Source organism: Lachnellula hyalina, assembly GCF_007821495.1.
Source record: "Lachnellula hyalina strain CBS 185.66 chromosome Unknown contig00007, whole genome shotgun sequence".
Lineage (NCBI taxonomy): Eukaryota > Fungi > Ascomycota > Leotiomycetes > Helotiales > Lachnaceae > Lachnellula > Lachnellula hyalina.
Window position 1 is genome coordinate 113,907 of NW_022157121.1, and position 16,384 is coordinate 130,290.

The 16,384-nt window shown below is 47.8% G+C and overlaps 6 protein-coding genes across 6 annotated transcripts; 2 read left to right on the top strand and 4 right to left on the bottom strand.

Annotated features, from left to right (window-relative positions):
- Positions 1–291: 291 nt before the first annotated feature.
- On the bottom strand, positions 292–1,713 carry HOS2 (putative histone deacetylase; the record flags this gene model as incomplete). The annotated part of the gene is made up of 1 exon (XM_031145450.1): positions 292–1,713. The coding sequence occupies one exon, from the start codon at positions 1,711–1,713 to the stop codon at positions 292–294; it is 1,422 nt and encodes a 473-aa protein (XP_031009250.1).
- Positions 1,714–2,548: 835 nt separating this feature from the next.
- Positions 2,549–3,817, top strand: YNG2 (Chromatin modification-related protein; the record flags this gene model as incomplete). The annotated part of the gene is made up of 1 exon (XM_031145451.1): positions 2,549–3,817. One exon carries the CDS (start codon positions 2,549–2,551, stop codon positions 3,815–3,817), a length of 1,269 nt encoding a protein of 422 aa, XP_031009249.1.
- A 1,698-nt stretch (positions 3,818–5,515) lies between these two features.
- On the bottom strand, positions 5,516–6,570 carry fol1_0 (Folic acid synthesis protein; the record flags this gene model as incomplete). The annotated part of the gene is made up of 2 exons (XM_031145452.1): positions 5,516–5,848; positions 5,896–6,570. The coding sequence occupies 2 exons, from the start codon at positions 6,568–6,570 to the stop codon at positions 5,516–5,518; spliced, it is 1,008 nt and encodes a 335-aa protein (XP_031009168.1).
- Positions 6,571–7,302: 732 nt separating this feature from the next.
- FMP42 lies at positions 7,303–9,089 on the bottom strand (the record flags this gene model as incomplete). The annotated part of the gene is made up of 2 exons (XM_031145453.1): positions 7,303–8,801; positions 8,894–9,089. 2 exons carry the CDS (start codon positions 9,087–9,089, stop codon positions 7,303–7,305), a joined length of 1,695 nt encoding a protein of 564 aa, XP_031009169.1.
- Positions 9,090–9,975: 886 nt separating this feature from the next.
- On the bottom strand, positions 9,976–12,702 carry WAR1_3 (Transcriptional regulator; the record flags this gene model as incomplete). Its single annotated transcript, XM_031145454.1, has 3 exons — positions 9,976–10,937; positions 10,987–12,329; positions 12,380–12,702. The coding sequence occupies 3 exons, from the start codon at positions 12,700–12,702 to the stop codon at positions 9,976–9,978; spliced, it is 2,628 nt and encodes an 875-aa protein (XP_031009166.1).
- A 424-nt stretch (positions 12,703–13,126) lies between these two features.
- LHYA1_G000463 (uncharacterized protein) lies at positions 13,127–13,663 on the top strand (the record flags this gene model as incomplete). The annotated part of the gene is made up of 2 exons (XM_031145455.1): positions 13,127–13,524; positions 13,624–13,663. The coding sequence occupies 2 exons, from the start codon at positions 13,127–13,129 to the stop codon at positions 13,661–13,663; spliced, it is 438 nt and encodes a 145-aa protein (XP_031009167.1).
- Between the last annotated feature and the right edge of the window lie 2,721 nt (positions 13,664–16,384).

Consider the following 16,384-nt stretch of genomic DNA (forward strand, 5'->3'; position numbering starts at 1 on the left):
CGGGCGTCTGCTAGATTGTCAATATGGGGCAGGATTTGAATTAGAACCAGCATGGAGTTTGCGCGGTTTAGATCATAGAACAGATTCGGAGCTTGCACGGTAAATATTGATAGAAGCACTCGGTTCCATACGTGGATTCCAGGAAAGTACAATAGAGTCAACTTTTTGTACATTTGCGACCTCTGAAGCTACAAGTACGTTTTTCGAGCCATGATAAACGCCGTAATTTAAGCCCAGGACCGCCACCAGACGCCTCGCTCATGCAAAACTCATGATATATTGCCCAACAGATCAAAACTCCATTGGCACCCCTAAGCCCATCTCTCTCTCTCGTCTGAGTTGACCATCAGTCGCTTCTCTCATCTCCCTGAGCTCGTCATCAACAGAATCCTTCCATGCACACAGATCAGGTGGTATGCTCTGGCTTTGTACACTTGGAGCACTGTTGACAAATCGCAGTTGTTCGGTAATCGAAGATACAATTTCTCGAATCTTCTTGTCGGTATTTTTGTTCCCACGGGGGTCTCCGAGAATCTCTTCTAGCGTGGGGAAGATGGTCTCATGGCGGAAATGAGATCGATATGGTGTATGTTGTGGAATGATCGGGTTGAGCTTCCCATCACAGCCTATGGCGATGCTGGTTTCATGTGCCCATGCGCGTGCTACGTTACGAGGGGTATATCCTCCTCCACCAACAAGTAGGAGCGGGATACCCAAAGACTTGCAATACGTAACACATGCCCCGTGACCTTGCACTTGTACATTAAACCTTCCCAGCCGATCTCCAGCAAGCGAGTCCGCGCCGCACTGCAGGACAATAGCGGTGGGCTGGAAACGCTGGACACACATTCCCACGATTGTCTTGAAGAGCCATACGTATTGTTGGTCGCCAATCCCATCGGAGAGAGGGACATTGATGGCATGGTGCGCGCCGGGATTTTCCTCGCTGTCTGGCCCGGTCCTATCCAGGTCACCAGTTCCTGGGAAGAAGTTCATCCCGTCGTACTTGTGAATTGACAGAGTCAATACCCGATCTGTTGACCAGAACGCTTCCTCCACACCATCTCCGTGATGGACATCGATATCGATATAGAGAACCCTGGGATGTTTCCGTAAAAGTTGTACTATCGCCAGGACAATATCATTCACATAACAGAAGCCTGACGCTTCAGCTTTCTTAGCGTGATGTAGACCGCCTGACCAATTAATTGCAATATCTGACTCGTTGTTGCAAAGTTTCCGCGCCGCATCAATGGAGGCCCCGGAATACATGGAGCAATAGTTGAACAGCCCTTCGAAAATAGGGCAATCGGTATTACCAAGATTGAAATCCTTTATTTCGTTGTCATCAGGAACTGTTACCAGTGCGGATTTGAGATAGTCAAGATACTCTTCGCTGTGGAAGTCCTCCAGCTCTTCTTTCGTAGCAGGCCGCGAGACGTAGGTGTCCATGGCAGCGTGCATCCCATAAGCCATGATCAGGCCTTTGGCCAAGGTGAGTCGCCATGGTTTCATGGGGTGGGCATGCCCAAAGTGATGTTTTTCGATCTCGGGATTTGAATGCCATGATACCGTATATCCTTTCGGCCTTGTTATGTCATTCTCCTGTATCTCGTTTACGACCTTCGAAAGTAATGTTGCGTTATGAGAATCTGACTGTTGGGTGAGCGGTTGCCAGTACTCTTCGACGATACCGCTTGAAGAGAGCACCATGTTCGTAAGAAAGGGCTTGTAGCCAGTAGCGCTCGCGTATATGCAATAATCGTGGGGGTGGTCGAATTCGAGGCCTCGAATGTGAGAAACTTCGCAGTGGTTGGGGAGGAATGTGGGTAATGTTCGGTCTTGACAAGCTCCAGCGATGATTGAGATTAAGATGGAAATGTAGTTCTGTGGTGAATAGGATAGTGAGAGAGAGTACTTTGCGTCGGGAGGCCGGAAGCTGGTGGAAGGGAAATGTACTTCATGTGGCCATTTTCAAGGTTTTGGAGCGTGTCGCAAAGTCCATAAAAAGTTTAGTCTGGGGAGATAGTACTACCAATCAGACTTAAAGGAAGTGCAATTTCAGTTTGAGCTTTTCATATAAAAATAAGTATATGCAAGCCAGAGGGAAAGGCTGAGGATTAAAGTGAAGAGGATGTTGACGCATCCCACGATGCGGCTTAAAGCTGGCGACAATCAAGAAGGTTAAACGCGGCGCTAAGGCGATAAGTGGCGAGGCTGAACTTCTCATGGTAGCCCCAGCTCAAGCGTCGTTCATTCGTCACATACTCGCGTCGCGATCGTGTCGTGCATTCTTCCCCTTCCTTACTCCATACCCTGCCCCCCAATTTCACACTTTTCAGCACCATCCCTTATCTGAGCACGGCTGCGAATAGAAAAGGCGGGGAGACAAATTTTATTGTTACGAAGTACCGCGTACAACAGGTGAGCATACCATGCGACTTGCGACCATTGCATTGTAGATTCATCCAGCTCTGTCTCCGTCTCTATCTCTGTCTTCCTGCATTCCGCGTTCGTATGTATCCGTGGCGCAAAGCCATTAACAATCATGCCCAGAGACGACCTTTCCATCGATTTCAACAAGAACATCAACATCATGCCCCCTCCAATCGAGCATCTGGACGCCGCCGCCACCCTCGAAGAATTTATCAACCGAGCCGCGAACCTGCCGAACGAGGTCGCCTTTATGCAGGAGGAGATAACTGAGAAGGACCGCCAGATGCAGGAGTGTCTGCGCATCATCACTAGAAACGATAACAAGATCCAGAAATGGATAGGAGATAACGGCACTACTGTTGTGAACCCCAAGGAAGACCAGTTGCGCAAGGTCATCAATGAGAACTACGACAAGGCGAAGATCCTCAGCGACGAGAAGATCACGTTGGCCACCAAGACCCAGCTCATCGTCGACAAACACGTTCGGTACCTTGATGGCCACATCAAAGCTCTCCAAGATAGAGGGGAGCTATCGAACGATCCAGATCTACCTTCCCTCTTGAAACCTCAACCTCAAAATCCGATAGTTATTGCTCGCCCAGAGCCCAGCACCGTCCCAATGCCTTTAAACACCATCGCCAACCCACCTTCCATACCACATACTCGACACCCGAACCAGTACCCAGTCCGTCCTACTGCCGTAGCTCAAGCCCGCCAGTCAACCGGCCAAGCCACACATTCCGCCCCTGCTACACCAGCTGCGGCAATACTACAGAGCCGACCGGCGAGAGAGTCTTCACTTGGTGCTGCAAGCAAAAGACAACGCCTGACAGGAGGACTTGGACCTCTACCACCCAGCGGTCTAGCCCGCCACTCGTCGATGACTCCAGGCACACCGAGAGCAGGAACGCCATCCGGAGGTAGAGCCGGCAGCGCCGGCCCTCGCTCGTCACAAAAGACCGTCGCCACGAAGAAAGCAGCGCCTGCAGGGAGCAGACAAAGCGGGGTACTGCGGAAAGGCAAGCCCGCGAAATCCGGTCTTAGCAGGCTAAAGCGCGCCAACAAGAACTCCCCATCTTCCACCAACGACAGCGAGCTCAGCGACGCCGAGTCCGGTACCGGAGAAGATGACGATGAGGCTGTTACTCCTCCCGGCGGTCGGCATGGTGATGGAGATGAGGAAATGCTCGATCTAGATGATGATGAAGGTGCAGACGACAAGAAATATTGCTCATGTCAGAACGTCAGTTTCGGAGACATGGTGGCGTGCGATAATGATAGCTGTCCCTTCGAATGGTTTCATTGGAGCTGTGTTAGCCTCAAGAGCGAGCCGATTGGGACCTGGATATGCCCTGATTGTACCAAGAGTATGAAGAAATAGGGCAGGGAAATTGGTTATCAAGGAATTTGAACTTTAGCGTGGTGTTTCGGGTTCTGTTTTTGGAGGGAAGGGAACTGGGAAAGCTTTCTGGGACTGAAATAAGGACTCGTAGTGTGTCCTATGCAACGAGGACGCCAGGCGTCAATATATCGATCCATCGGGGTAGTCAAGTTAGGATGACCGGAAGGTACTGTAGCTCGAATTACTCAATATATCCTAACTATGAATTCCAGAGTAGTGCTTCGACACTAGAGCACTTTTACATCACTACTGGTCCATTGGGCATGAATCGTGAGCACATCTGGCTCAATCCTTTTGAACCTTTGCACGTGTTGAAGTCAGTCTGCCAGTCACAAATTTAATGTAAAATGTCTCTTGATTCATTACCATTTCTCCATCAAAGCATCCAAAGTCTCTAGCTCTTAGATCCTATAACTAGTAGTACTTCATGTATCCCATAAATCCAAACACACAACTCAACACCCCAACCCCTTCATTCCCTTCTCCTTCTCCGCATCCATATCTGCATCTACATGCACACTAGTCCACGCCTCCACGCCCCGCAAGACCTTCCACTCCAGCACCCTCCTCTCCCCTCTTTGCGCCGCTACAAGAAACCCCACATCCCCAAGATAAAGAACTAGGGCCTCCTCACCCCCAAATGCATCCGTATCCGTATCCCCATCGCCCCTCCTCCACCTAAACCTCCAGGCACAGATACACTCCCCCAGTCCATTTGCTCCATGCAGCACTACGCACAACTGCTCCACCTCCTCCTCGGCTATCCTGTCAGCGCGGAGCGCAAGCACGTTCGTGTGCGCGACGAAGATGATCCAGTGGGTTGGGATACTGTTGAGGAGGAGCCGGCCGAGGGGGATACCGGTTGCCGTAGTGCAGGTTTTGGTTGAGGGGGTGTATAGACTCAAGTGTCTAAGGAGAATTTTTTGAGCGCAGGCTGAATGCGAGTTTGAGTGTGACGAAGAGGAATCGTTAAGGGAGTCTGAGAAGAGGGGGGTGAGAGATATGTCGTAGGTGATGGATGGAGTCGAACCGCGGCCGAGACGCAGGAGTTTAGAACCGTAGGTGGAGAAGTTTTTGAGGAGGTGGGAGAGCGTGGTTAGGTCTGTGGGCTGTTTCGAAGAAGCGTAGGACTGGATTCGTTGCGCTATAGTGGTCGCACTAGGTATTAGGGGGTTATTGAGGAGTCTGGCGGGCTGGGGTGGCTGGCTCATGAAGCGTGTAGCGGGTTGTGTGTATAGACCTTTGGTGTTCATGATATCAGACATGGCTGTGGCTCTTAGGATCTAGAGGGGGTAGGTAGGAAGCTTAAAAATAGACTCGAGTGTCCTAGTTGAAGAATTTCGTTGGAGCTTTCCGTGGGACTTGTAGAGATTGACTATGTAATTCAAACCCCAAGATCAGTCGAGACCAGGTGAATGGGAGGTAGTCTTTAGGAGTAAACCGATTGCTTGGAAGCTCACTCATAGCCCGTGGAAGCCAAGTATTGACTTAGGACGTACTTAAGGAGCTCAATACCGACGGTTTTCAAAGCGTTCGGTCGAGCCACAATAACCCCGTCCTCTAATTTTGTAATATAGTGAGAAATCCGTGGTTCCGTCACCTTCTCATGGCCTTTTCTGCAACCCAGTTGCCTCTACATGATAGTTTTCGCGCCTCCAGGTCCAAGTCTTGAAAGTACTACGGTCCAAGCCCTGTAGGACTTTCTATAATAACATCATTTGATGCAATCCATTCATCCAACCGTCCTTTCAGTGGGAAGAGAGGATGTGGTGTATTGATTGCATTGCGCCGCATTGGCTCTATCGTTGGATTCAGACCCGGATTCGTTTCAAGTGTTATTTCGACTACAGGTGCATCCGCAAAAGTGACAGCTGTAGGCTTCTCGAGAGAGATGGTGATCCGAGGATCTATGCCGGGTGTGACGATTGGAAAGATGAAGTACTTCATAATCCTCTCGCCAACATGCATAGCAAGAGCCTCCAAGGTCTGGAAAGAAGACTCTTCGATCGTCTATCGCACTGTTAGCTCGTGCAGATGTAACATCCAAAGTAACTTACCTTGACCACAATCTCTTCCAGCACATGATAAAAGTTAGATTTATTAGGATAGAAGCCATCTATTTTGATAGTTGCCACAACAAGCTGCTTGGAGAGCCGCTCGTTCAGGTTGACACCAATCAAGGTGGGGATCTTGAGGTCGTGGAGGGTCAAGACATAAGCTTTCTCAGCAGACCCGCGGTCTTCTTCAGAGTGAGCGTACAATGATAAATCCGTTAAACTAACGCCTTCGCCTAAGAGCGATGCTTTAGGTAACATGATTTTGATTTCCAAGAGCTTCACGATCGAGGAAGGAAGAAGTGCAGGAGCTGGCGTGAGGCCGCTGCTAGCAACTTGCTCACGGGTGAGTCCATGTTCGATCTTTTGAGCAAGTTCGGACAAAATTATCGGGGTCCTCCCATGTTCGATCTTCGAGAAACGCTTGCAAGAGTCCAATATTCTTTTACTTAGAATTCCGTAGTGGACCGTACTTCCCGTGACGGCGTCTTCATTTGAGGCTGATTGGAAAGGTTCTCGAAGAGAAACAGAAGCAGATATCAAAACAGGTTGAGCCTTCCCTTCCCTTCCCCATGCGTCTCTACCGATCACAAGCGACGTCTGCAAGTTTCTGACGCGGATTGTCGAGTGTGGTTGTCCCGCTTTTTGGATCAGCTCCCAAGAATGGACTACCTGCATGTTGGCCAAAGATAGATAAAACGGCAGATTCAGGCCAGTCGTTGCCAAATATGTGGTTGGTTGACTTGACAGTAAAGACGAGGAGATCACAAGGATGGATGGGATGGTCAAGAAAATGACACTCTCGCTAGTACTAAGATCACATGATACTAAGATCTTACCATTATCAAAGGGTCGCAGTTTCAATCCCTGAAGTCACTTGTATAAGTTATGATACCTTAAACCTCTTTAACATCTATTACATTCATCTTTATCCTTATCGGTCCGGGACAGATCACAGATTTGAAACACATTCCATTTCGTGGCCCCTATTCTCTCTTGTTCGCTTAATATATCATTCAAAGTTATCATATTATTATTCATTTTGTCTTTTGCTCAGACAAGGAGAGCACATTCTTATGATGAATAACTTAATAGTATCATGCTGTTTCTGATGTTCGCTTCTTCTAGACTCCTGAGTCCCGTACTACATAGGTGATACCCTAAAATCAAAATCGAGAAAGATTTAGCATATTTCAACTTCAACTGTTCGACGCTAGCTATACTTTTATGTTTAAATGTAATTACATAAGGTATATACAAGACGCAAGCAAGGTATCATATTACCATCCAAAATTCCATGCCCAAAAGTTTTGCCCAACCTAAATAAACATAACTCCGTGCTTCCTATGCCAAACAGATCTTATCTGGAATTAATTTCAAGATCCATACTTCCTAACGGTATAAGATAGATCAAAGACGCTCCGGGATCTCTGCGCCTGGCATAATGACCTCGCTAGCAGCCTCAGCTTCCTGCTCCAGCCCTAACCTCTCAAACCTATACGCCTTCACCCCTACAAAGACACAGAGAGCAATACCCACCACCAACGCACTGCCTAGCAAGATAAGATTAACGGGGAGTGGATTCCCATTGAATACTTTATGAAGCAGTGCATCTAGGCCGCTTTGGCTGAAATTGAATAGGCCAGCGAGGCAGATGATGAGTCCGTAGACTGTGCCGAAGGTGCGGAAGCCGAAAACTTTGGCCGAGTAGTCTGATACTGCGGTGTAGTAGAAGGGTCGATAGAGGACGAAGAGTGATATGTTGGCGTATGCTGCCCAAGTATATGGTAGGCAGCCTAGTACGCCAATAGTAGTAGCAATTGTTACGAGAGCGCTGAGGACGAAGAACGTGCTTGTGTTGTCTAATACTAATCCAATGAAGGGGATAGAAAGGATTCCTCCAAGTGGAAGAGCGATGTCGAAGAAGGTGTTGATCTCTACTGCTTTATCGTAGGATGAAAGCAGATATTCGTATTGGGGTCGGATGGTCGCAACGAAGAAATTGATGCGGGTCATTTGAATAACGGTGAATAGGGTGATGAGGAGAAACCAGGGTGAGAGAATCTGTTGCGTTACAGTCTTTCCGTGCATTGCACCCCAGACACCAGAAATGGCCTGCTTGCGCTCCTCCTGCTGGATTTGCTTTCCTCCTGATTTTGAGCCTAAAAGATCTGTGATCTCGGAAACGACGGATTGGCGATCCTGCCGTCTTTCGTCTTGCAGCAGAGCTGTGTGTTCGTCCACTTGGTCATCGTAGTTGGTATCTGCATCTTCGACCTGTTTTACAAGCTCACCGACAGTCTTGTAAGAAGCTTTGGGCATGAGGAGTATCTGCACGATGAGGATAAGGAGCGGAACAACCAGGTAGGCCAAAAAGAATTTCTTCGGGAAAAAGGAGCCGTTGCTCCACTGGTAGATCATGCGATAAATCAAGAATACTGCTGACGACGAGTCAAAAGCTCCAGTGAGGAGTGCCAGGATAAGTCCAGAGTGTTTGGGAAACGTATTCGAAAGTTGAAATGAGGAAATGAACACAAATGGACCTCCCAGAGCCAAGAATAGATAGCCAGGAATATAAGCATCGAACTTTACTTCCGATGCAAAAGCAAAAAGCACAGCTCCAATCGCGAGCAAAAAGCTCCCAATGATTCCACAAACTCTAGGTCCAAGAGTATCCAAAATTGCTCCAATAGGTAGAGCTGCGACATTTGTGCCCACAGCTGCGACCGTGAACATCAAATTCAGGTGTATTTCCTGGTCGTAACATGTCCGTACACCCTCTTCTAATTCTTCTTTCGTGCAGAGATTCCGGTATACGTGTTCGCGGATCAGGACGGGCTTGATTGCTGCATATCCGAAAACGATTCCGGCGGCGAACAGGCAGTAGATTACTGCGGCGAAGACTTGTACTGTGGGAGAAGCACTGTTAGTATTTGTAAATTGTGCCTGCTCCAACTTCCCAACTAATTGAAAAGAAAAAAACACTCCGGGAAAGACTCACGAATCCTCTTGCTCTTAGGCACCTCGAAAGCTCCAATAGCCTGCTGTACGTTGTCTTCCACAGCAGGCGCGACCCAGGATCCAGGCAGCGGACTGAAGCTCAGCTTGCGATCTCTGTGAGAATGAGAGCTCGTGGGCGATCTCCCCCTCTCCGGAGACAGCGTCTCATTGGAAGTAACCCTCTGTAATAGCGACATGCTTCTGTCGATTCGCTATTGGCGAGTGTCAAGATGGTTATACAGTGCGTGCGAGAAATATTTGAGTGCAACCTCCACAAAGCACTTATCTATAGCAGAACCACTAAGTAGCTGGTGGCGGGGTAATGGCGTCAGTGCTCGTCTCACTGAGCTCACTGAGATGAAACTCAACAGCAATTGAACAGCACCAGAGTTATTATTTGGTGTATGAATGAAAAGTACAAAATGTACACAGCAGGAGAAGAGACTTCAAGTATACAAGAAAATCCGAACGTCCGTATCCATATTCAGCTTATCAAGTATTCCACAAGTCCAAAGCAAAGATAAAGATCTGCTCTGCCGCTAGCGGGGAGTGAAAAAGAAACCCGGTCGTGCAGTAGCGTCTTCAATGACAGCCCAGCCCAGCCATCGGCGCGCCGCGGCAGAGAGACATAAATTTTCATTCGATACAATAGAGCATTCATTGCTTTTCGGGCGCTTCCGTTACATATTTAGGATACTGAGATTGTGGGGTCCGGCCCTTCTTTTAGTTTGGATTTGCTTTGGAAGAGATTTCAGTTATTAGTTCAAGTTCTGGATTTTGATCATTAGTGATATGAGACAATTTGAATCGAAGATATCATCATCACAATTTCCTTAGAGGCCCTGAATATAAGTTCATCTTCGATGAAATTCAAGTTCTAACTATATCATAAGTTCCAAACCCTGGCTAGCTATGTCAGTTCATTAACTACAAACCATACTCCTAACCCCTTGAGACCAAAGAAGTCCAGTTATGTGATCGCCAGTTTTGCGAAACCCCCCAAATGTTTGTCTGTAAACGCCAGACTGCAGTAATCTTGAGAAAAAGAGCTTCTAGAGTATAGAGAGCATCGAAACGACAGCCTCAACTCGAAAATCCGTCGAAACCTGCTCCATTGGCGTCCATAAGATGCCCCAAGAAAGAATCATCGTATCCGAAGTCTCCCACGCCGAGCGACATGCCGATGGCTTGCTCGAAGTTATCACCCATCGTGTAACCCATATCTAGGCCTAAGCTCGGATCAAAATTCGGGGGCATTGCCATGTAGCCTGGTGGCATGTTGAACTGGTTCATATCAAAGCCTTGGCCGGGTTGTTGCCATTCGTTGAGACCCCCGGGATACTGGCTACCATTATCAGCCTGACCTCTTGAATTGCCGGTTGCAACTTCACTAAGGAGTTGAAGTGGCGTATTCGTAGGGCTGAACGATTGTTGCCCATTCTTTTGCACCGCTTTTCCTTTCTGGCGAGGGATGGCATCACCAGGTGTTTCTGGAGCCGTTTCTGTCAGGAGGGTAGATGCTAAGCGAGGAGGCGACGAAAGATGTGCAACTTTGCCTTCTCGTTGCCGATGAAACCAGGTCTTCAACATGATAAGAACCATGAAGAATTTGGCAGCAGGTCGGGACTTCTCGTCCGCCGCAGCGGCTCTGAAAACCTCAACTAAATCATCCAAATACTGCTCAACCTTCATGTTGTCTTTGTCGATTACCTTTCCTAATTCAGAGTTGGGCGTTGTTGCCGCGAAGTACATCTTGATAAGAACAACGACAGCATAGGCAACCCGAATAAAGTTGAAGATTGGGAGACAACGAATAGTTTCAACATTGAACCGAAGAAATGTCTCGAAGATACCATCAATGGCTGTCAAACAGCTAGACAATGCACTGATCTGAACTGCAGTGAGAGCATCAGTAGCGTGAACTGCATCTCCGCGAAAAACGTCCTCTGTGAAGGGTGGTTTGAATTCGTCGACATTGTGATCAACATGCAAAGCGACTTCATGCATATATAGATTGACCACATGATGGGCTATTTGTAACGGGGCTAGGCAAGTTAGCAGGTTTTCAATTGAAACGTTTGGAAAAATGCATACCGCATCTGGCTTCATTTGGTATATGACCATGCCACTTTTCTAGGTCTCTCTCAAAGCCTTTCAGAGCAAATTGAACCTTCGAGTCTGCAATGCTGACAACAGCAGTCGGGTCATCCATAGCAAACTGAGCACCGATTTCCTCAGAGATATGTTGATTGCGCACCCATTCACATAGAAGTTTGTCGGAAGCAAGAGTATCGGGGGATGTTTCAAAGAATTCTAGGCAGTTTTCCATGAAAGGCGCCCAACGGATCAGGTTTGGTCGACGAAGGCCCATGGAGGCGTTGCAACATAGGAAATAACAAACCATCCAAGATCGTCTTGCTTCTGGGCTTTCGGGGTCAGGGTATGGTGTCCGCCGCCATGGATGGTCTCTCCACAGACCGCCAGCAAGTTTGCCCTTATTGACTTTTGACTTCTTGCCCATACCAACATCAATAGCCATGACAGCAGCAATATGGATGAGTTGGTAGAATTTCAGCTCCTCGAAGTGTTCCGGGGGCCAATACCACAAAGTGCTAATGTGGAGGGCTTGTATCAACTCTATGGTCTTCTCCCCATTAACAATGATGCGCTCTGCATATATGTTCATGACCTCTTTTGTTAGGGTGCGTTGAAGCTCGGGATAGTTCATACCAGCGCTGGAGGCAAGAATGGCGAGGAAAAGGGTAGGCTTCGTCTTACGAACTTCTGCTGATGTTGTACCCTCTGGGAAGACGACAGCAGGCATGTGCGGTGCCATGCGTTCGACATAGCACATGAACATTACATTTGCCATCTCGGAGGTTAAAAGACCTCTATCCACCACATCTGCATATTCATGTGTCTGCGCCTTCCTCACTGGCACTGTTGCTCCTCCTAGCTCACTAGCAGCGTATTGCTGTTTTCCTCCATCGACTGGTGCCCTAGGAGTGGGCACGGGAGAATTGGGGAAATGTGGGCTGTCTGCATGCTTGCGCTTCTGTCCAGCCATGACCATTGGAGGGGCAGATGATTTTTTCGTCTCGAACTCTGGCGCCTTGGAGTATGAAGACCATTCGGTTGAGTTCGTTCGAGCCTCTGGGTGACTTGCAAACGGAGAGTTATAACCGCCATTGGTGACTTGTTGATATGGATTTGGCCGGGCTTGGGCGAAGCTCCCTTGATTCTCATCGGCATCGCTATTCCGAGCGGACTTTGCTTTCAGCGACTCGGTCAATGCATCAATTTTCTTCTCAAGCTCTGCAACGCGACTGTCCGTCTTCTTCTGCCTCTTGCGACTCGGAACAGTGATAATGCATGTACGACCAGCTTTTGCGCATCTCTTGCAGTCACCTTGAGGATTATTAGGATCTAGCTCACATCTTCGAGCAATTAGCAATGGTCATCGCAAGTGGATCGAGCAGTAAATTACCGGACTTTCAATCCGCGACATGCCTCACAGGCGCGCGATCGCTTTGGGTCGTCAGGTCCCCCATCGTGGTCTGATCCCGCATTTTCACCCGACTGAGGGGTATGGGGAAGATAAGAGATTGGACGAGGTGATGGTTGGAAAGCCGCAGGATACTGTTGATGCGGTGGGCCGGTTGCAGTAGATCTCGAAGGTGGAGGATGAGCTGCAATTGGAGTTGGGAGGTTGTTTGCCACGCGCTGCGCAAACGCACCTGCTGAAGCAGCTGTGTCTCTGAGCCTTGGGTCGATGGGATTCGAATTCGATGAAGCTGAAGATGAAGCCATCGTCACTCTCAGCACGAGTCAATATTTGTATCCGGTACTTTACTTTTCCGTCGCAAGTCGGGCAGTTTTCGACGCCGGGACCGATGTTTGTTTGCCTGTGGCTGAAATCATGCGGTTGGGAGGGGAGGGGATGTTGCGGAGTAGCGTGCTCTGTTGAACTAGGTACAGTATTCCATAGGATGAAACTTTTTTAACTTATCTCAACGTAAAAATGTTATAATTGTCATATCACATTATGTGCAGTCCTAGAAAAGTAAATCACTCCGCCAGATAGTAATAAAATTTGCAGCAAGCGCAATCGCCAGGCCTTTCAAAAACAATCTATACTCTGCACATGTTCACAAATGCTGCTTGAATCTCCCTCTTACAACACCACCACTGAGACTTTTGACGATCTCTTGCGTATATGCTGGCCACATCAAGAATGTTCAAGCTGTCTGGACCAAGCTCCTTGCAGCTGGTGCCCATCAGTAAGATCCACATCTCCTGGTTCGAGCAAATACTAATCATACTTGAGTCCTCAACCTGTGTCCCAAATACCTCCAAGATTCCCATACTTGCACCAATACACAATCCAGACATCTGTCCGCTTTGGTCAGAACGGTGGGAGCTTAGAACTCGGCCTCTGGGCTGTCATGTTTCCACTATCACATTCCTCACGTGTATCATTTCGGTGTTGGCTACCTTTCTAGCTGTGGGAGCTGCTGTGGTGGGATTCAAAGTGGGATGGAGAATCCAGGCAAACTGGAAGACCAGGTCGGAAGGTTGGTGGAAGGTATGGAGTCTTTACCGGCCAGGATGGTGGAGAGGCTGGAGACTCAGGTTGGTAGATATCAGGAACGCGGAGGCAGAGAGGCCATTACTCAACAGTCATGGCTGACAGGTATATATTTTACTTCCTGCTATACCCTACTAGAACAGGTGGATATTGGCCGAGCTTTCTCAGGCCACAGAGTGTTAGTTTAAACTGCGCGGAGTCATTTTCTTTACCCTGTAAGCCGTTTAAGATTATATTTGCTGCTGTAAAGTGGTGGAAAGGGAACACCTAGAGAGGAGTGAAGACAACACCTACCGCAGTTTTGAATTACTCGAACTTTGGAGTCTATCTCCTCTCCTGCGTCAAGTCCACGGCACCGCGCATTAGTACAATGCAGATAACCTCTTCTTAAAATTGTTTTCCTCGCGTGGCTATCGTAGCTGTCAAAATGGAGGCGTTGAATTGTATATATATCTACGTGGCGGCCGACGTTGTTTAGTAGTCACCAAACACATCCCAAGAAATGTTTTGTTGCACGTCGCCCTCAAAGTCCGATAATATCCTCGGTGTTAAGATCAAGTTTTGTTGCATTTTGCCTTAAGCATCTCGGTGTTAGGACATGCTTCTCTGCTTTCGGCGTTAAGAACATGAGAATGTTGTGAGCGGGTTCGCGGGGAATCAAGGTGTTTGTTTTTGTTTTTTGGAAGTGATACAGTAAGTTGTCAGTAGTAGTAATCTGTGTTGTATAGTCTGGCAAGGAAGATCCACCGCCTGTTCTGCTTCATTCATGTAAGACCAACATACATGGTGACCGCAACTCAGACGGTGAGGGCATTCAACCGCACGGCTCAGTGTGCAGTTATCGGAGCTCTGTTCTCTGTTTTAATGATTTGGCTCCATAGTAATATTGATGGGCAAGTTTGTAAGTTTACATTCTTCTATAGATGTATGCTGTTAAGTTATCCGTTTGGAGCATCTCCAAATCTTTAAGCGGGGTAAAACAAACCGTCAGTACTCTGGTCCACTTTATTGACAACTGTATCGAGGGGTTCAGGTCTATTCTAGAATGCAGTGTGCTTTTCAGGCTGCGACAAGGTCGATATGTCGTTCTTCTAAGACAACCATCTGCTTGAAAGCTTGGCCCAGGACACTAGACATTCGAAGTAGATGTGTTTACGCGCACATTAGCTATTTAAGTGTTCTGGTCAGAAAGTATGATGCTCTCTAGCATAGCATAGATTGTAGAACTGTAGAAACAAAAGGTGCTCAACAATGATTTAAAATCGTATACTTGAAAGCTTTGCTGAGACGTATCAGAGTGAGATTTCAAGAGTATGCTAACGTGAGAGTGAGCGCTGGGTTGCAGGACCGTCTGATTACTCAAAAATCATAGTGAGACTTTCCATAAACTACGCTTTTGAAAATTATTAGGAAATCATGATCGTGACAATGAGAATCAAAAAGGGCCAAATTAAGCCTAAGGCCACGGTGATGGCCGTAGCCCATCAGAAGAAATATTCGATGAAGGAGGAGAGTATAATAGTAAAATTCCCTATCAATGGCCTGGATATGAGGCTCTTGTAGCTGGTCCTCTTCGAATCGACCAGAGTTGATGTGAGGACTTGGGCTTGGTGGTTCGAGACCGAAAGGCTTCGTCAATGCCGACGCCACGATCCTTTTACAGAAACCATCTGTCATTTTTGCGACATGCAACAAAAGCCGAATCGGGCACGAGCAATTCCATAGTGGACGTAGCACGAAGCTGGTACCAATCTGGCGAACCTTCCTAAGGGGACTGGAATCTTTCGCAATCTCACTTGAGCTATGTTGTAGGTTGGCATTTGAACATTACAGGCATAGAAAGAAATGAGTAGATACTTGTATGCTTGAGCGTGAACTTCATGGTGGTTTCATCCCTTGGGTGAAGCTTTGAAAGGGCGGCATGTGCTCGGAATGGAAAGTGAGTGAATCTCAAGTAAACCCCCACGTTTCGACTTCAACGGTTCACAAGTTGTACAAGCAAGACCAAACGCGTGTCGGAGTTCGTGCTTGAGATTCAAGCTTTGCACTCGAGTACCAACTTGGAAGAAGGTATGCATAGTGACGGGACGAACAGAAATAGTGCATCGGAAAGAATCAATAGTTGAGAATATTATCAGCCTCAAGTGTGCACGGGGAACGGGGGGCTGTTGGGTGGATCCGAGATTTGAGGCCCGTGAAACCCACCCCTTTTCAGGGGAGAGCGAAGAAGTGCCGGGGGAACTTGGGAAGATCTATAAAGAAGTTATATTATAAAATACATACATACCACTTTACCTATCCCGACAACTCGATGGTGTTGTTGAATATCGACAGCCATGCGCCACACGTTGAGTAGGTAGTTGAGCCTTCATGGCTTCCCTTCTGTTGGGCAGAGCAGTTGAGGGAAGAAAGAGAACGAAAACGGATAGGGGATGGGATATCTCGGTAGGCGCAGGGAAATCAGGTTGATTGGATGATCCTTGCCAGTACCACTATTCTAACACCTTTTCGGCCTTATACCCAGCCTCGACTCGAGACGGAACAATTTAATAATCTCTGGTTGCTAGACAACAAGCCACGTTTTGATAAATAGAATAAAAGCTCGTCTCGTCGACTGTCACCTGCCCTTTTTCTCAAGAACATTGACCTTCTGTGAAGCATCAATTCAACTCCATTCAATTCCCTCCGTAAGTACCAATTCCTACCCGCGTCTCCAACTCAGTTCTGTACAATTACGTCAACCCGCAACCGTGTATCGGCTAATGCAAGCTTCCCCCCTTTCAGAAGCTACGCTATTTACCTGGGCACCGATTTCTGCCATCCATCCCATCCTCCCCCACAGAAACAAGTCTCCAACCTCAACCCAAACCTCGCATCTCGAAAGAAAGGACGAAACACGAATTA